General features: G+C 64.0%; 2 protein-coding genes and 1 long non-coding RNA gene across 3 annotated transcripts; 2 read left to right on the top strand and 1 right to left on the bottom strand.

Moving 5' to 3' along the window:
* Positions 1-292: 292 nt before the first annotated feature.
* On the bottom strand, positions 293-2,210 carry LOC120747785 (ATP-dependent Clp protease proteolytic subunit, mitochondrial-like). Its single transcript, XM_040053826.2, has 5 exons — positions 2,161-2,210; positions 1,787-1,892; positions 1,366-1,437; positions 1,182-1,278; positions 293-595 (listed from the first exon to the last, which is right to left on the bottom strand). The coding sequence occupies exons 1-5, from the start codon at positions 2,193-2,195 to the stop codon at positions 327-329; spliced, it is 579 nt and encodes a 192-aa protein (XP_039909760.1). The 5' UTR covers positions 2,196-2,210; the 3' UTR covers positions 293-326.
* Positions 2,211-3,896: 1,686 nt separating this feature from the next.
* Positions 3,897-4,916, top strand: LOC120747779 (uncharacterized). Its single transcript, XR_005699198.1, has 3 exons — positions 3,897-3,921; positions 4,649-4,728; positions 4,863-4,916. It is a non-coding gene; the product is annotated as an uncharacterized LOC120747779 (long non-coding RNA).
* A 126-nt stretch (positions 4,917-5,042) lies between these two features.
* Positions 5,043-14,941, top strand: LOC120747781 (MHC class II regulatory factor RFX1-like; the record flags this gene model as incomplete). Its single annotated transcript, XM_040053822.2, is given in 18 exon segments — positions 5,043-5,108; positions 5,110-5,246; positions 5,248-5,299; positions 6,224-6,405; positions 7,984-8,008; positions 8,010-8,066; positions 8,068-8,105; positions 8,824-8,939; positions 9,029-9,147; positions 9,232-9,320; positions 10,031-10,064; positions 10,067-10,184; positions 11,139-11,236; positions 12,312-12,461; positions 13,187-13,395; positions 13,681-13,834; positions 14,329-14,374; positions 14,639-14,941. Coding segments are annotated over 18 exon segments (1,875 nt in total), but the record flags the coding sequence as incomplete, so codon positions are not given.
* Positions 14,942-15,008: the final 67 nt, after the last annotated feature.

Below are 15,008 nucleotides of genomic sequence, written 5' to 3'. Positions count from 1 at the left end.
CGTGTGGGGCACAGGGGGTGTGTCAGGGTCCCGTGTGGGTCACAGCAGGGTGTCGGGGGTCCCGTGAGGGTCCCGGGGGGGGTCTCAGGGGCAGGCTCCCGTGTGGGGCCCAGGGTGGGGTCAGGGTCCCATGTGGGGCAACAGGGGCAGCTCAGGGGGGTCCCGTGAGGGTCCCGGGGGGGGGGGTCTCAGGGGCAAGGCTCCCGTGTGGGGCACAGGGGGTGTGTCAGGGTCCCATGTGGGGCACAGGGGCAGCTCAGGGGGTCCCGTGAGGGTGCCGGGGGGGGTCTCAGGGGCAGGGCTCCCATGTGGGGCACAGGGTGGGGTCAGGGTCCCGTGTGGGGCACAGGGGGTGTCGGGGGTCCCGTGAGGGTCCCGTGAGGGTCCCAGGGGCGGGGGTCCCGTACCCTTGCCCCCCCCGAGGGCTGGTGCACCATGATGCGGGCGTTGGGCAGCGCGTGGCGCAGGCCGGGCGCGCCGGCCGCCAGCAGCAGCGAGCCCATGCTGGCCGCCTGCCCCACGCACCACGTGCACACCGGCGTCAGCACGTACTGCATCGTGTCGTAGATGGCCAGCCCCGAGGTCACCGAGCCGCCTGAGGGGAGCGGGAGGAACCCCGGAAATTTACAGCGGGACCCCCCCCCACAAAAGTTTAAGGGAATCCCCAAAAAAAAAAAAATTCGGGGACGCCCCCTCAAAAAGTCAGCGCTTTGAGAGCCACCGCGGCTCCCGGCGCCTTTTGGGGACCAGCAGGATCACACAGGGGTGGGAGGGGTCGCAGGGATTTTCTCCCAAGCCCACCCCCGGGACCCCAAGTGCTCAAAAGACCCCTAAAATCCCACCGCGGGACCCCCCCCCAGATCTGCCCCCAGGTTGTTGGAACTCAACAGAGGATCCAAAGGTTCGGATTTCCCGAGCTTTATGGGGTGGTGGGTGGTCAAGGCAGGGTCAGCAAGGGCTGGGTGGAGGTGGAGACTCCCTTGGTGACCCATAAAACCCCTAAACTCCCCCGTGGGACCCCCAAATCCCCCAATTCCTGCTCCAGGGCAGAGGGGCTTTGGAGGGTCCAAAACCCTTCTTTGGGTGGTTCCAACTCCCCTTTGAGACCCTGCAGCACCTCCCAAACCCCCCAAATCCCCCCAAACCCCCCAAGACCCCCCCAGATCCCCCCCAGGCCTCACCGGGGCTGTTGATGTACATGTGGATGGGTTTCTTGTTGCTCTCCGACTGCAGGAACAGCAGCTGGGCGATCACCAGGCTGGCCAGGCTGTCATCGATCTGGGGAGGGGTCCCAGGAGGGGGTCAGGGCGTCCCCGGGGTCCCAATTTGGGGGTCCCAGATCCCCCCCACCCCACACACACCCACCGGCCCCATGACGCAGACGATGCGCTCCCGCAGCAGCCGCGAGTAAATGTCGTACGCTCGCTCGCCCCGGCCCTGCAGGGGAAAAAGGGGAGGGGGGATTTTATTTTGGGGGGGTGGGTCAGAGGTCTGGGGGGGTCAGGAGGGGTCGGAGGGGTTGTTTGGGGGGGGGGAGTTGGGGGGTTTCAGAGGAGAAAGGGGAACCCCTGGATGGTTAGCGACCCCCGCCCCCGGTGCTGGGGGGGGTGGGGTCCAAAGGAACAAGATGAGGAGGGGGCTGGGATGAAGTTTGGAGGCTCGGAGATGCTGAGGAGGGTCGGAATGGTGGGGGGGGCTCGGAGCTGGGGGGTCTCGGGGGTTTGGGGGTGTTTTGGGGGGGGGGGTCTCAGGACCGCTCCCCCCCCCCCCCCACCTCCTCACTCACCGTCTGCTCCACCACGATGGGGATGAGCGGGGGGGGCGCGGGTGGGAATGGAGCCGTGCAGGCAGCGCCGGGCGCCGGCCCAGGCCCAGGCCCGGCGGAGGGAGCGCTGAGGGAGGGGGGAAAGGGGGGGGGAGTCACCGAGACCCCCTCCCCAAAACAAAACAAACCCCAGAAACCCCCCCCCCCAGAACCGCGATCCTCCGGAAATCGAGACCCTCCAAAGCGGGACACCCCAGCACCGGGACTCCACCTCCCGGGAGCCTCCCCCGAGCCGGGACCCTCACCCGGGACCCCCCCGGGACCCCCCTACGCCCCCTCACCGCCACCCCCGGCCCCATCGCGCCCCGGAAGCGCTTGGGAGACACGTGACCCACGGGTCATGCCCCCCTCCATTGGGCGGTGCCGCCATGACGTCTCCCCGCACACCGCGGGACTACGCTTCCCATCGTGCTCCGCGGCGCGGCCGCCATGACACCACCGGAAGATGAGCTAGGGCCGCCCCCTCCTCCTCGCACCTGAGGGTCGTCCCCCCCCCAGCTCCAGCGGAGCCGGCGCTGCCCCTCGATGGAGCCGGCACAGCGCTGTAGAACGATTGGAGACGTTTAAAAGGTTCGGTAGCGCCCCACGGGCATACTCCCGGTCCTAAGGGCCCCACGGGGGCACACCTCTGTTTCATTGCCTGATTAAACCGGCCGTTCTCCTCGGCGCGGCGCTGATTAAACCCCTTCCACCCCCGCGGCAGCGCCAGTTAGAGAGGAACGCGGTGAAAACGACCCGGCGATGGCGTCACACTTCCGTGACGTCACGAGGCGCCTCTGCCGCCAAGGGACCACATCTCCCGGCAGCCCTGGCGGCCCGCCGCGCGCTCGCCCCTCGCGCTGATCGGCGGCCCGCTCCAGCCAATCGCGTTGCGCCAGCTCCCCTCGCCGGCCCGCCCTCCCCACCTCCCTCAGGAAGCGCTGATTGACGTTCAGAAGAACCAATGAGAAGCCGCAGGGTCGGGGCTCGCGAAGAGCGACGGGTGGATTAACCAATCAGCGCGAGACGCCGGAGAGCTTCAACCAATAGGAGATGACGGGCGGGACTTAGGCGGCCGGCCCCGCCCGCCGCCGAGGCGGGTAGCAACAGTTGCCCCGGTGAGGGACCAGGGAGGCCGCCATAGCCACGGTCACCGTGGCGACCGCGCTCCGGCCCGGCCCGGCCCCTGCCGCCGCCGCCCCCCGCTCCGTCGGGCCCCGCCGGCAGCAGCAAGCCGCGGCACCGGGGGCGGGCGGAGCCCGCGCGGGGCCCCGGCGGCGGCCGCGGGCAGGTGGGGTCCGAGCGGCGCCGCCAAAATGGCGGCGGGGGGGGTGAAGGGGGGGAGAGGGGGGGGGGGGGGCGGCGGGGCCGGGCGGAGGGGGCGGGGCCTGAGCCCGCCGCGCGATTGGCGGCGGGCGGGCCAATGGGGAGGCGGGGCGGGGGGCGGGAGCCAATGGGGGCGCGCGGGCGGTGGCTGGACACGCCCCTCCCTCCCGCGCGGTGATGTCACCGCCGAGTCGTGACGTCACTTCGCGGGCAGCCCTGCGGCGGCGCCTTGTGACGTCACGCCGCGTGTCACCGGCATCACCTGGTGGTGGGTTTTGGCTTGGTTTTTTATTTTTTGTTTCCCCCCCCCCCCCCCCGCTCGGTGACGTCAGCCCCGCGCTGACGTCGGCCTGACGCAATGACGTCACTCTCCTAGCCGTCGCCATGGCGACCCAACCCGCCTTCGGTCACCGAGCTGACGGCGACGAACGTCACAGCAGCAGCAGCAGCCGCCGCCCTCGGCGCCGCCCCCGCCGGCCCCTCCCCTTTCGGGGCGGAGCTGACGGGAGGCCCCGCCCCCGGCGCGCCCCCCCGGCGCCCCCCCCGGCGCCCCCTCCCCAAACAATTCATCGGTGGTCACCGTGGCGGGTGAGCGCCCCGAAAAACGCCGCGGGTTTGCCCCCAAAAATCCCCGGCCCCCTGCTCGGCGGCGGGGCGGGGACGGAGGTCTGACCCGAATTCGCCGGTTTTTGTCCCAAAAGCAGAGGGGGCTGCGACCCCCGGAGGGCGCCGAGGGCAGCCCCGCCCCCCACGCGCCCCCCCAGCCCGGGCCCAGCCCCGGGGGGCAGCAGGTGCGAAAAACCGGGGGGAAACTGGGGGGGAAATGGGGACCGGAGTGGGGTGGAAGGGGCTGGAAGAGGGTGAAGAGTCGGTGTGAAGTTGAGTTGCCCAAAATGGCCAAAAAAAGGGGGGGAAAAACGAGAGCGGGGTGGGTGATGAAACGGGTTGAAAGGGGTAAAACAGGATGAAAAGGGTGAGAGTTGGGAGAAAATGAAATAAAATCGGCTGGAACCGGGTAGAATTGAGCTGAAGCGGCCCAAAATCTCCAGGAATCGAGTTGGAACAGGGAGGCGGGATAAATTCGGGATAAAGCTGGGGTTGGAAAGGAGTGAAAAGGGCGAGAGTTGGAACAAAATTCAGAATAAATTGGGCCGGAACGGGGGCGAACTGAGCCGAACCCGGGCCCAGAGCGGTGCCGCAGAGGGTCAAAGCGGGGCTGCCCAGCGCCCCGAGAGCTGAACCGGGGCTGCCCCCACCTGGTGCCCCCATTGTGCCCCTCCTGTACCCCATTGTCCCCCCCGTCCCCCTCTTTGTCCCCCCTGTACCCCCCTTTATCCCCCCCCCGTCTCCCCCAGCTCTCCCCGGCCCCCCCCCAGGAGTTGAGCGGGGTCCCTTGGGGGCGGTGGGGGATGGTTTTTTTTTTGGGGGGGCGTCCCCCCTCCACCCCTCCTCTGACGCCCCCCACCCCGGGGTGCCCCCTGTGTGTCCCCCCCCCCGTCCCCGTGTGTCCCCCCTCAGGTGCAGCAGCTCCCCCCGGTGCAGCACGTGTTCCCCTACGTGGAGGGGGGCGACGGCTCCTTCCCGCCCCCCGGCGCCATGTGAGTGACCCCTCCCGCCCCAGGGGGGTCTCCTGACCCCCCAGACCCCTCCCCCCCAAAAAAAAACCCCAATAATAATAATAGTAATAATTAAAATCTGCTTTTTTTTTATCCCCCCCCCCCCCCCCCCGCAGCCGCTCGGGCTCCTTCCCTTTCGCCGAGCCGCCGCTCTTCGGGCAGAACTCGGGGGGCTTCTTCGAGGGGGGGGCCCGGGGGGGCTGCGGTGCAGCCCAGCCCCCCTCCTCAGCCCCCCCAGCAGCCCCCTCCTCCTCCTCCTCCTCCGCCTCCTCCTCCTCCTCCTCCTCCTCCTCCCCCCTCCGCTGCCCCCCCCCAGCTCGCAGGCCGCCGCCGCCAGCGCCCCCGTGCCCATGTACGTGGCGGGGGGGGCAGATCTTGGGGACCCCCCCGGCCCAGGGTGGGGGCGGCGGGACCCCCGGAGGAGGAGGAGGAGGAGGAGGAGGAGGAGGAGGAGGAGGAGGAGGAGGAGGAGGAGCCTACGTCATCCAGGGGGGGTACGTGGGGGGGGGGCGGCGGCGCCTACGCTCACACCACCCGCGCCTCCCCCGCCACGGTGAGAGCTGGGGGCGCTGGGGGGGGGGTCTGGGGGCACCTGGGGGGGGTCTGGGGGCACCTGGGGAGGTCTGGGGACACCTGGGGGGGGGGTTTGGGGGGCACCTGGGGGGGGTTGGGGGACATTGGGGAGGGGTTTGGGGACATTGGGAGGGGTTTTGGGGACACCTGGGAGGGGTTCGGGGGACATTGGGAGGGGGGTCTGGGGGCAGTTATGGGGGTACAGGGACATTGGGATGAGGACACCTGGGGAGTTTGGGGACATTGGGAAGGGGTTTGGGGGGCACGTGGGGGGGGTTGGGGGGACATTGAGAGGGGTTTGGGGACATTGGGATGAGGACACCTGGGGGCTTTGGGGACATAGAGGGGTTTGGGGACATTGGGAATGGGGAACAACCTGGGGGGTTTGGGGACATTGGGGAGGGGTTTGGGGACATTGGGAGGGGTTTGGGGACATTGGGACGGGGACACCTGGGGGGTTTGGGGACATTGGGAGGGGTTTGGGGAGAAAAACAACAAAAAAACTGATATAAAAAGGAAGGTTGGGGGTTTAATTAATTGCAAAGTTGGGGTGAAACGGGAGATTTGGGGAAAACCCGTGATTTGGGGGAAAAAAATCCCGTAGTTCAGGGGAAAAAAAAAACGGGAGATTTGGGCAGGGAGGAGAGAGCCCGAGGGAAAAACGCTGAGATTTTGGGAAAAGAAAACCCCAAAAAATAATAATAAAAAATCCATCCTTTTCCCTCAAACAGCGCCCAGGAATTCCTCCTCCCACTCGGGATTTCAGGGCAAAAACCTGGAGGAGAAGGGGTTTGGGCGGAGCCCGGGTGGGAAGGGCGGGGTCCAGGTGGGAAGGGCGTGGCCCAGGCGGGATTTGGGGATTTCGGGGTGATTCCCAAACCCCGTTTTTTTCCCCCCCTGGCAGGTGCAGTGGCTGCTGGACAACTACGAGACGGCGGAGGGGGTGAGCTTGCCGCGCAGCGCCCTGTACTGCCACTACCTGCTGCACTGCCAGGGCCACAAACTGGAGCCCGTCAACGCCGCCTCCTTCGGGAAGCTGATCCGCTCCGTGTTCATGGGGCTGCGCACGCGGCGCCTCGGCACCAGGTGGGGAGCGGGGAAATTCATCCAGGGAATTGGGGAAATGCGTCCAGGGAATTGGGGAAATTCATCCCTGGGAAATGGGGAAATGCGTCATGGGAAATGGGGAAATGCGTCCTGGGAAATGGGGAAATTCATCCAGGGAAATGGGGAAATTCATCCAGGGAAATGGGGAAATTCGTCCATGGGAAATGGGAAAATGCGTCCTGGGAAATGGGGAAATGCGTCATGGGAAATGGGGAAATTCGTCCCTGGGAAATGGGGAAATTCATCCAGGGAAATGGGGAAATTTGTCATGGGAAATGGGGAAATGTGTCCTGGGAAATGGGGAAATTCATCCAGGGAAATGGGGAAATTCATCCCTGGGAACGGGGAAATTCGTCCTGGGAATTGGGGAAATGCGTCATGGGAAATGGGGAAATTCATCCAGGGAAATGGGGAAATTCATCCCTGGGAAATGGGGAAATTCGTCCTGGGAAATGGGAAAATTCATGCTGGGAAATGGGGAAATTCGTCCTGGGAAATTTGTCCTGGGAAATGGCAAAATCTGCCCTGAAAAAATGGCAAAATCCACTCTGAAAAACTCCAAACTCCATCCCCAATAAAGGCCAAAATCCACCCCAGAAAAACGGCAAAATCCGCTCTGAAAAACGCCAAAATCCACCTTGAAAAACGTTAAAATCCGCCCTAAAAAACAGTAAAACTCCCCTGAAAAAACCACCAAAATCCACCCAAAACCCACCAAAACCCACCCCAAAACCACCAAAATCCAACCCAAAACCCCCCCAAACCCACCAAAAACCAGCCCAAATCCACCCAAAAATCCCAAAAATCCACCCAAAAAGCCCCAAAATCCACCCAAAAAACCCAGCCAAAATCCACCCAAAAACCCCCAAAATCCACCCAAAAAAAACACCAAAATCCACCCAAAAAAAACCCAAAATCCCACCCAAAAAAACACCAAATCCACCCAAAAAACCACCAAAATCCACCCAAAAAAAAACACCAAAATCCACCCAAAACCCACCAAAAACCACCCCAAATCCACCCAAAAAACCACCAAAATCCACCCAAAATCCACCCAAAACCACCAAAATCCACCCAAAAACCACCAAAATCCACCCCAAACCCACCAAAAACCACCCTGAAACCATCAAAATCCACCCAGAACCACCAAAATCCACCCAAACCCCACCAAAATCCACCCAAAAAACCACCAAAATCCACCCAAAACCCACCAAAATCCACCCAAAAAACCACCAAAATCCACGCAAAAACCACCAAAATCCACCAAAAACCAACCCAGAACCACCAAAATCCACCCAAAACCACCAAAATCCACGCAAAAACCACCAAAATCCACCCAAAAAACCACCAAAATCCACCCAAAACCCACCAAAATCCACCCAAAAACCACCAAAATCCACCCAAAAAAAACCCAAAATCACCCCCCCAAACCCACCAAACCCCCCCAGAAGAACCTCTCTCCGTGACACCCCTCGGTGCCCCCCGGCCGTGGGGCGCTGCCCCCGGGCCGAGCCCCCCCAGGATCCCCCCGATTTTCCCGTTCTGTGTTTTTTTTAGGGGTAACTCCAGTACCCACTACTACGGGCTTGCGCATCAAGGCGGGGTCGCCGCTGCTGCGGCTGGTGGAGGAGCAGCAGCACACTGGCCATGAGGCAGCAGCCCTTCGCGCAGAAACAGCGGTGAGGGCGGCGCGGGGCACCCCCAAATCCCGCTGGAGCGGGCACCCCCAAATCCCGCTGGATCGGGCACCCCCGAAAATCCCCTTCCGAAAAAATCCCGCTGGATCGGGCACCCCCGATCCTGCTGGTTTGGGCACCCCCAAAATCCCCTTCTGAAAAATCCCAGTGGTCTGAGCCCACCCCGAAAAATCCTGCTGGTCTGAGCCCCCTCCCCAAAATCCCCTCAGATCCAAAGCGCCCCCCTTCAACATTGCACTGATTTGAAGCCAACAAAATCCCCTCAGATCCAAGCCCCCCCTGCCCCAAAACATCCCTCAGATCCGAGCCCCCCCTCACAATCCCCTCAGATCCAAGCCCCCTTCCCCACAATCCCCTCATGAACCCGAGCCCCCCTCCCCACGCCCCCTCACCCCGTTTCGCTCCCCACATTCCCCTCTGAGCCCGAGCCCCCTCCCCACGCCCCCTCACCCACCCCCCCGTATTCCTTCTCCCCACGTCCCCTCGGACCCGAGCCCCCTCCCTCCCACAAATCCCCATCTGACCCGAGCCCCCTCCCCACGTCCCCGTCACTCCCCGTTTGCTCTCTCCCACGTCCCGCTCTGACGCCCGAGCCCCCTGCCCCACATCCACCTCACCCCCATTCTCGTCCCCCACAATCGCCTCTGACCCGAGGCTCCCCTCCCCACAGCCCCCCTCACCCCCGTTTCCCTCCCCACAGCCTCAAGCCCGTGCAGAAGGTGGAGGGCGGCGTCACCAACGGGGTCTCGGCGGCGCCGGCCCCCCCGGGGGTCCCCGACATCAGCGCCCAGGTGCAGCAGTACCAGCAGTTCCTGGGTGAGCACAGACCCCCCCCCACTCCTTTTCCCCCCGTTCCCCCGTTTTGGGGGACCCCTCCCCTAATTTGGGGGGGGGGGGTTCCGCAGACGCCTCCCGAGCGCTCCCCGAGTTCCCCGAGATCGACGTCCAGGGCAAGGGGCTCCCCGAGGGCGCGGGCGCCGAGGACCTGCGGCTGTTCCAGCAGCTCTACCGGGAGCACTGCGAGGTTGGGGACCCCCCGAACCCCCCCAAAAAACCCGAAACCCCCCCCCGGGTCCGGCCCGCCCTGACGCCGCCCTGCCCCTCCAAGGCCATCGTGGACGTGATGATCAACCTGCAGTTCTCGCTGGTGGAGACGCTCTGGAAAAGCTTCTGGCGCTGCAGCGGCGACAGCGAGGCGTGAGCGCAGGGGATGTCCCCCGAAGTGATTCGGGAGATATTTGGGATCTTCCCCAAAAAATAATTCGGGATTTATTTGGGATATCCTCCGAAAATAATTCGGGAGTTATTTGGGATGTCCCCCCGAAATGATTCGGGATTTATATGGGATGTCCCCCCAAAATGATTCAGGATTTATTTGGGATATCCTCCGAAAATAATTCGGGAGTTATTTGGGATCTGCCCCCGAAAATGATTCGGGAGTTATTTGGGATCTCCCCCCAAAAAATTTGGGATTTATTTGGGAACTCCCCTCAAAAATAATTTGGGATTTATTTGGGATCTTCCCCAAAAAATTCGGGATTTTTTTGGGATCTTCCTCAAAAAAATTTGGGATTTATTTGGGATCTCCCCTCAAAAAATAATTCGGGAGTTATTTGGGATCTTCTCCAAAAAATTCGGGATTTTTTTGGGATCCCCCCCCAGAAAAATTCAGGATTTTTTTTGTGGATCGCCCCCAGAAAAAAATTCAGGATATTTTTAAGACCCCTCCCATAAAAAATCGAGGATATTTTTTGGGGGTGCGCGCGCGTGGGGAAAAGCGCCGAGCGCCCTGTGAGGGGATTCCGCCCGGCGCGGGATTTCGGGGGGGGGCGCGGGCGGGTTTCTGGAGGTGCCAGGGGGGACGCTCCACCGAGGTTTGGGGGCGCCCCCGACCCCGGTTCCCACAGGCAGGAGGAGGCGGAGCGGCGCCTGCCCCCGGCGGACGGCTGCTGCTGCTGGCGCGGCACGAGCCCGTGCTGCGCTGGGTGCGCGACTGCGACCACGCGCTCTACCAGGGGCTGGTGGAGATCCTGGTGCCCGACGTGCTGCGCCCCATCCCCAGTGAGAGCCCCGAAAAACCGCCCCGGAACCCCCGAAAAAAATCCCTGAAATCCTGCCCCGGAACCCCAAAAAACCTCCCCGAAATCCTGCCCCGGAAACCCCCGAAAATCCCCGAAAAAACTCCCCAAAACAACTCCCCAAAACTTCCCCCACAAATCCTGCCCTGGAACCCCCGAAAAACTCGTGAAAAACTCCCCAAAACCTCCCCGAAATCCCGCCCCGGAACCCCCGAAAAAATCCCTGAAAAACTCCCTGAAAAACTCCCCGAAAAACTCCCCCGAGAAACTCCCCCAAAACCTCCCCGAAATCCCTGAAAAAATCCCGAAAAACTCCCCAAAACCTCCCTGAAATCCCCCCCAGAACCCCTGAAAAACTCCCCGAAAAACTCCACAAAAACTCTGCAAAAACCTCCTCCTAAAAAACCTCCCCCAAAAAAACTTCACCCAAAAACTTCCCCAAAAAAACTCCGCAAAAAAAAAATCTCCCCAAAAACCTCCCCAAAACCTCCCCCCCCAAAAAAACCTCCCCAAAAAAACCTCCCCCAAAAACCTCCCCCAAAAAACCCTCCCCAAAAAACTCCCCGAAAACCTCCCAGAAACCTCCCCAAAAAAACTCCGCAAAAAATATCTCCTCAAAACCTCCCCGAAAACCTTCCCGAAAAACACCCCAAAAAACCTCCCCAAAAACCTCCCCTGGAACCCCCAAAAACCTCCCGAAAAACCTCCCCAAAAACCTCCCCTGGAACCCCCAAAATCCTCCCCCAAACCCTCCTCCTCCCGGCTCTCCTCAGGAGCTCCCCCGGGGCAGAACCCGCACCCCCAAAACCCTCCCCCAGACCCCTTCCTGAAAGTTCCCTGTGGCCCCTCAAAGGCCCTCCCCCCAAATTTGGGGCCCCCCCCTCTTCTCCCCAGCGCCCCCCCCCCAAATTTCCCTTTTGCTCCCCGCTTTTTCCAGGTGCCTTGACCCAGGCGATCCGGAACTTCGCCAAGAGCCTGGAGAGCTGGCTGGGCAACGCCATGGTCAGCATGCCCGAGGAGATGGTGCGAGTCAAGGTGGGCTCAGGGGGGGTCCCCGGGGGTCTTTGGGGGGTCCCCGGGGTCTTTGGAGTGTCCCCGAGGCCTTTGGGAGGTCCCTGGGGGTCTTTGGGGGGTCCCCGGGGTCTTTGGGGGGGTCCTCGGGGTCTTTGGGGGTGTCCCCGGGGTCTTTGGAGGGTCCCCGGGGGTCTTTGAGGGGTTCTCGGGGGTCTTTGGGGGGTCCCCGAGGCCTTTGGGGGGGTCCCCGAGGCCTTTGGGAGGTCCCTGGGGGTCTTTGGGGGGTCCCCGGGGTCTTTGGGGGGGTCCTCGGGGTCTTTGGGGGTGTCCCCGGGGGTCTTTGGGGTGTCCCCGGGGGTCTTTGGGGGGTCCCCGGGGTCTTTGGGGGGCTCACGGGTCCTGCAGAGGGGTTTTGGGGGGAAGATGTGGGGAGCGCAGTGGGGTTGGGAGGGTCTGTGGGTGGGCTTGGGGGTCTCAGTGTTGGGGTTTGAGGGGTTCTGCTGGGGCTGAGGGGTTCTGTTGGGGTTTGAGGGGTTCTGTTGGAGTTTGGGGGGGGTTCTGTTGAGGTTTGAGGGGTTCTCTTGGGATTTGAGGGTCTCACTGTTGGGGTTTGGGGGTTCTCTTGGGGTTTGGGGCTCTCAGTGTTGCGGTTTCGGGGTTCTGCTGGATTTTTGGGGGGTTCTGTTGGGGTTTAAGGGTCTCGGTGTTGGGGTTTGAGGGGTTCTGTTGAGGTTTTGGGGGTTCTGCTGGATTTTTGGGGGGGTTCTGTTGAGGTTTTGGCGGTTGTGCTGGATTTTTGGGGGGGTTCTGTTGAGGTTTTGGGCATTCTGCTGGATTTTTGGGGGGGGTTCTGTTGAGGTTTTGGCGGTTCTGCTGGATTTTTGGGGGGGTTCTGTTGAGGTTTTGGGCGTTCTGCTGGACTCCGGGGCGACCTGAGGGAGATCCTGGGAGCCTCAGGAGACGCCCTGACTTTTGGGGTCCGACCACGCGCTGAGGAGACCCCCGGGGGGCTGATTCCCGGATCTCCGGGGTGGGGTCACGGCCGGGTTTTGGGGGGGTTCCCGGAGCCCCCCCCGAGCCCTGGGCGCGCCCGCAGGCGGCGGCGGCCGGAGCCTTCGCGCAGACGCTGCGGCGTTACACGTCCCTGAACCACCTGGCGCAGGCGGCGCGCGCCGTGCTGCAGAACACGGCCCAGATCAGCCAGATGCTCAGCGACCTCAACCGCGTCGACTTCGCCAACGTCCAGGTGAGGGGAGACCCCCGAGGGGGGCCGGGGGCTGAGCCGGGGGGTCCGTGCCCAGGGGCCGCTCCCTGGAGCCGGAGACCCCTCCTGGAACCGCGGGGGGCAGCGGCCTGGGAGGGGCAGAGCCTGGGGGTGGGCAGGGGGTGGGTTAGGGGTGGGTTAGGGGGGTCCCCAGGTGGGTTAGGGGTGGGTTAGGGGGGTCCCCAGGTGGGTTAGGGTGGTTAGGGGTGGGGTTAGGATGGGGTAGGATGGTTTAGGGGTGGGTTGGGGGGGGTCCCCAGGTGGGTTAGGGTGGGTTAGGGGAGTCCCAGGGTGTCCCAGGGTGGTCCCAGGGGGTCCCAGGCCCCGTTCCGGGCCCCGTTCCCCCCGTCCCGCCCCACAGGAGCAGGCGGCCTGGGTTTGCAGTGCCCGGGGTTGGGTTAGGGATGGGGTTAGGGGTGGGTTAGGATGGGTTAGGGGTGGGTTAGGCAGGTGGATTAGGGGGGTGTGTCCCAGGGGGTCCCAGGGGGTCCCAGGCCCCGTTCCAGGCCCCGTTCCCCCCGTCCCGCCCAGCAGGAGCAGGCGGCCTGGGTTGCAGTGCCCGGAGGTTGGGTTAGGGATGGTTGGGATGGGTTAGGATGGGTTTAGGGGTGGGTGGTTAGGCATTGGTTAGGGGGGGGTTCCCAGGGGGTCCCAGGGGGTCCCAGGCCCCGGTTCCAGGCCCCGTTCCCCTCATCCCCGCCCCGCAGGAGCAGGCGGCCTGGGTTTGCCGCTGCGAGGGCGCGCGTGGTGCAGCGCCTGGAGCAGGATTTCAGGCCACGCTGGGCCAGCAGCACTCCCTTGGAGCAGGGGCGGCCTGGCTGGACGCCGTGGTGGCCGGGTGCTGCGCCCGCACCTGGGCACACGCCCGGCCTGCCCGCGCCGCCAAGCTCTTCCTGCTCAAGTGGTCCTTCTACAGGTGAGGGACCCCTCCCCAAAAAACCACCCCGAGGTTTGCTGTGCGATCCTCCTGTACAACCCCTGAACCCTCCTGATCCTCCCTGTGCCCACCCTGAACCCCCTGATCCTCCTGTACAACCCCTGAACCCCCTGATCCTCCTGTGCCCCCTCCCCAAAACAACACCCCGACATCCCCTGTGCACCCCAAACCCCCCCCGATCCTCCTGGAAGCCCCCTGCCCATCCCAGACCCCCCCTTTGCCGGCCCCCCAGACCCTCTGACCCCCGCCGTGCCCCCTCCCCAGCTCGATGGTGATCCGGGACCTGACCCTGCGCAGCGCCGCCAGCTTCGGCTCCTTCCACCTGATCCGCCTGCTCTACGACGAGTACATGTACTACCTGGTGGAGCAGCGCGTGGCACGGGCGCGGGGCACCTGCCCCATCGCCGTCATGGGCGAGGTGGGCACCTGGGGGGCACCTGGGGGGCACCTGGGGGGGGTTCTGGGCGGGTTTTGGGGGGCTCAGCTCTCACCTGTGTCACCTGAGCGAGCGGCTCAGGGCAGGTGTCCCAAAACTCTGAGGATGGGCACAGAGTGGGGGGCACCTGGGGGGCTCTGGGCAGGTTTTGGGGGGGGGGTCCAGCACCAAGAGGGGGGGTTCCTGCCCCATTGCCGGCACTGGGGGGGCACCTGGGGGGGTTCCAGGCAGGTTTTGGGGGGCTCGGCTCTCACCTGTGTCACCTGAGCGAGCGGCTCAGGGTTTGTGATGATGGGCACAGAGCAGGGGGCTGCTTTTAGAGGGGTCCGGGGGGTGTTTTGGGTGGGGGGGGGGTTTTTTGGGGGGCGTGTTTTGGGTGGGGGGGGGGGTTTTTTGAGGGGGTGACCCCCTCAATCCTCACCAGACACCCCCAAATTTTCCCCTTTTCCTCCCCTTTCCCCCCCCTCCACGCCCAGTTTGCCAACCTGAGCAGCTCGCTGAACTCGCAGGACCCCGACAAAGGTGGGTGACCCCCCCCCCCCAGCAGGGTGGAGCCCCCCCCTCATTTCGGGGGGCTCATTCCGGACCGGGGAGGGGTTAATTCCCTTAATTATGGGCGCTGCCTTAATTAGGAGCTTCAATCCCAGACCCCCCCCCCCCCATACCTGCCAGCCCCCCCCACCACCACCACCGCCGGGTTATTTTTATTGTTTTGGGGTGGGGGTCACCGGGAGCATCACCCCCTCCCCAAATTCCTCCTGCCCCCCCCTGCCCCCCTCCCCACAGACGAGGAAGAGGAGGACGAGGAGGAGAGCGACGAAGAGCTGCCGGCAGAGCTGGGGCTGGGAGGGGCCGAGGGTCCCCCCGACGCCTTGGAGCCCCCCCTGGAGCCCCCCCTGGAGCCCCCCCCGGCCAAGCTGCCCCGGGCCGACCCCCGCGGGCTCTTCGTGCAGGCCCTGCCCTCCAGCTGAGCCCCCCGCCCCGGGGAGGGGGGACAATGTGCCTTAAGCCACGCCGGGACCGTGCCAAAGCCCCCTCCCCCCGGCGGGAAAAGGGATTTGGGGATGGCCCCTCCCCCCCCCCCCCCGCGGGGGGTGTTGGGGGGGGGGGACCCAAATTTATTTTTTTGGGGAGGGGGTGGGAGGAAGAGGAAGGA

Source organism: Hirundo rustica, unplaced genomic scaffold (assembly GCF_015227805.2).
Source record: "Hirundo rustica isolate bHirRus1 unplaced genomic scaffold, bHirRus1.pri.v3 scaffold_201_arrow_ctg1, whole genome shotgun sequence".
Lineage (NCBI taxonomy): Eukaryota > Metazoa > Chordata > Aves > Passeriformes > Hirundinidae > Hirundo > Hirundo rustica.
This window is presented reverse-complemented; position numbering and strand designations above follow the sequence as displayed.

Coding starts and splice junctions, on each gene's coding strand:
- LOC120747785 (XM_040053826.2), bottom strand. CDS start 2,195: ATGGCGGCACCGCCCAATGGAGGGGGGCATGACCC. Junction 1,438..1,786: donor CCATCGTGGTGGAGCAGACG/GTGAGTGAGGAG, acceptor TTTCCCCTGCAG/GGCCGGGGCGAGCGAGCGTA. Junction 1,279..1,365: donor TCGTCTGCGTCATGGGGCCG/GTGGGTGTGTGT, acceptor ACCCCTCCCCAG/ATCGATGACAGCCTGGCCAG.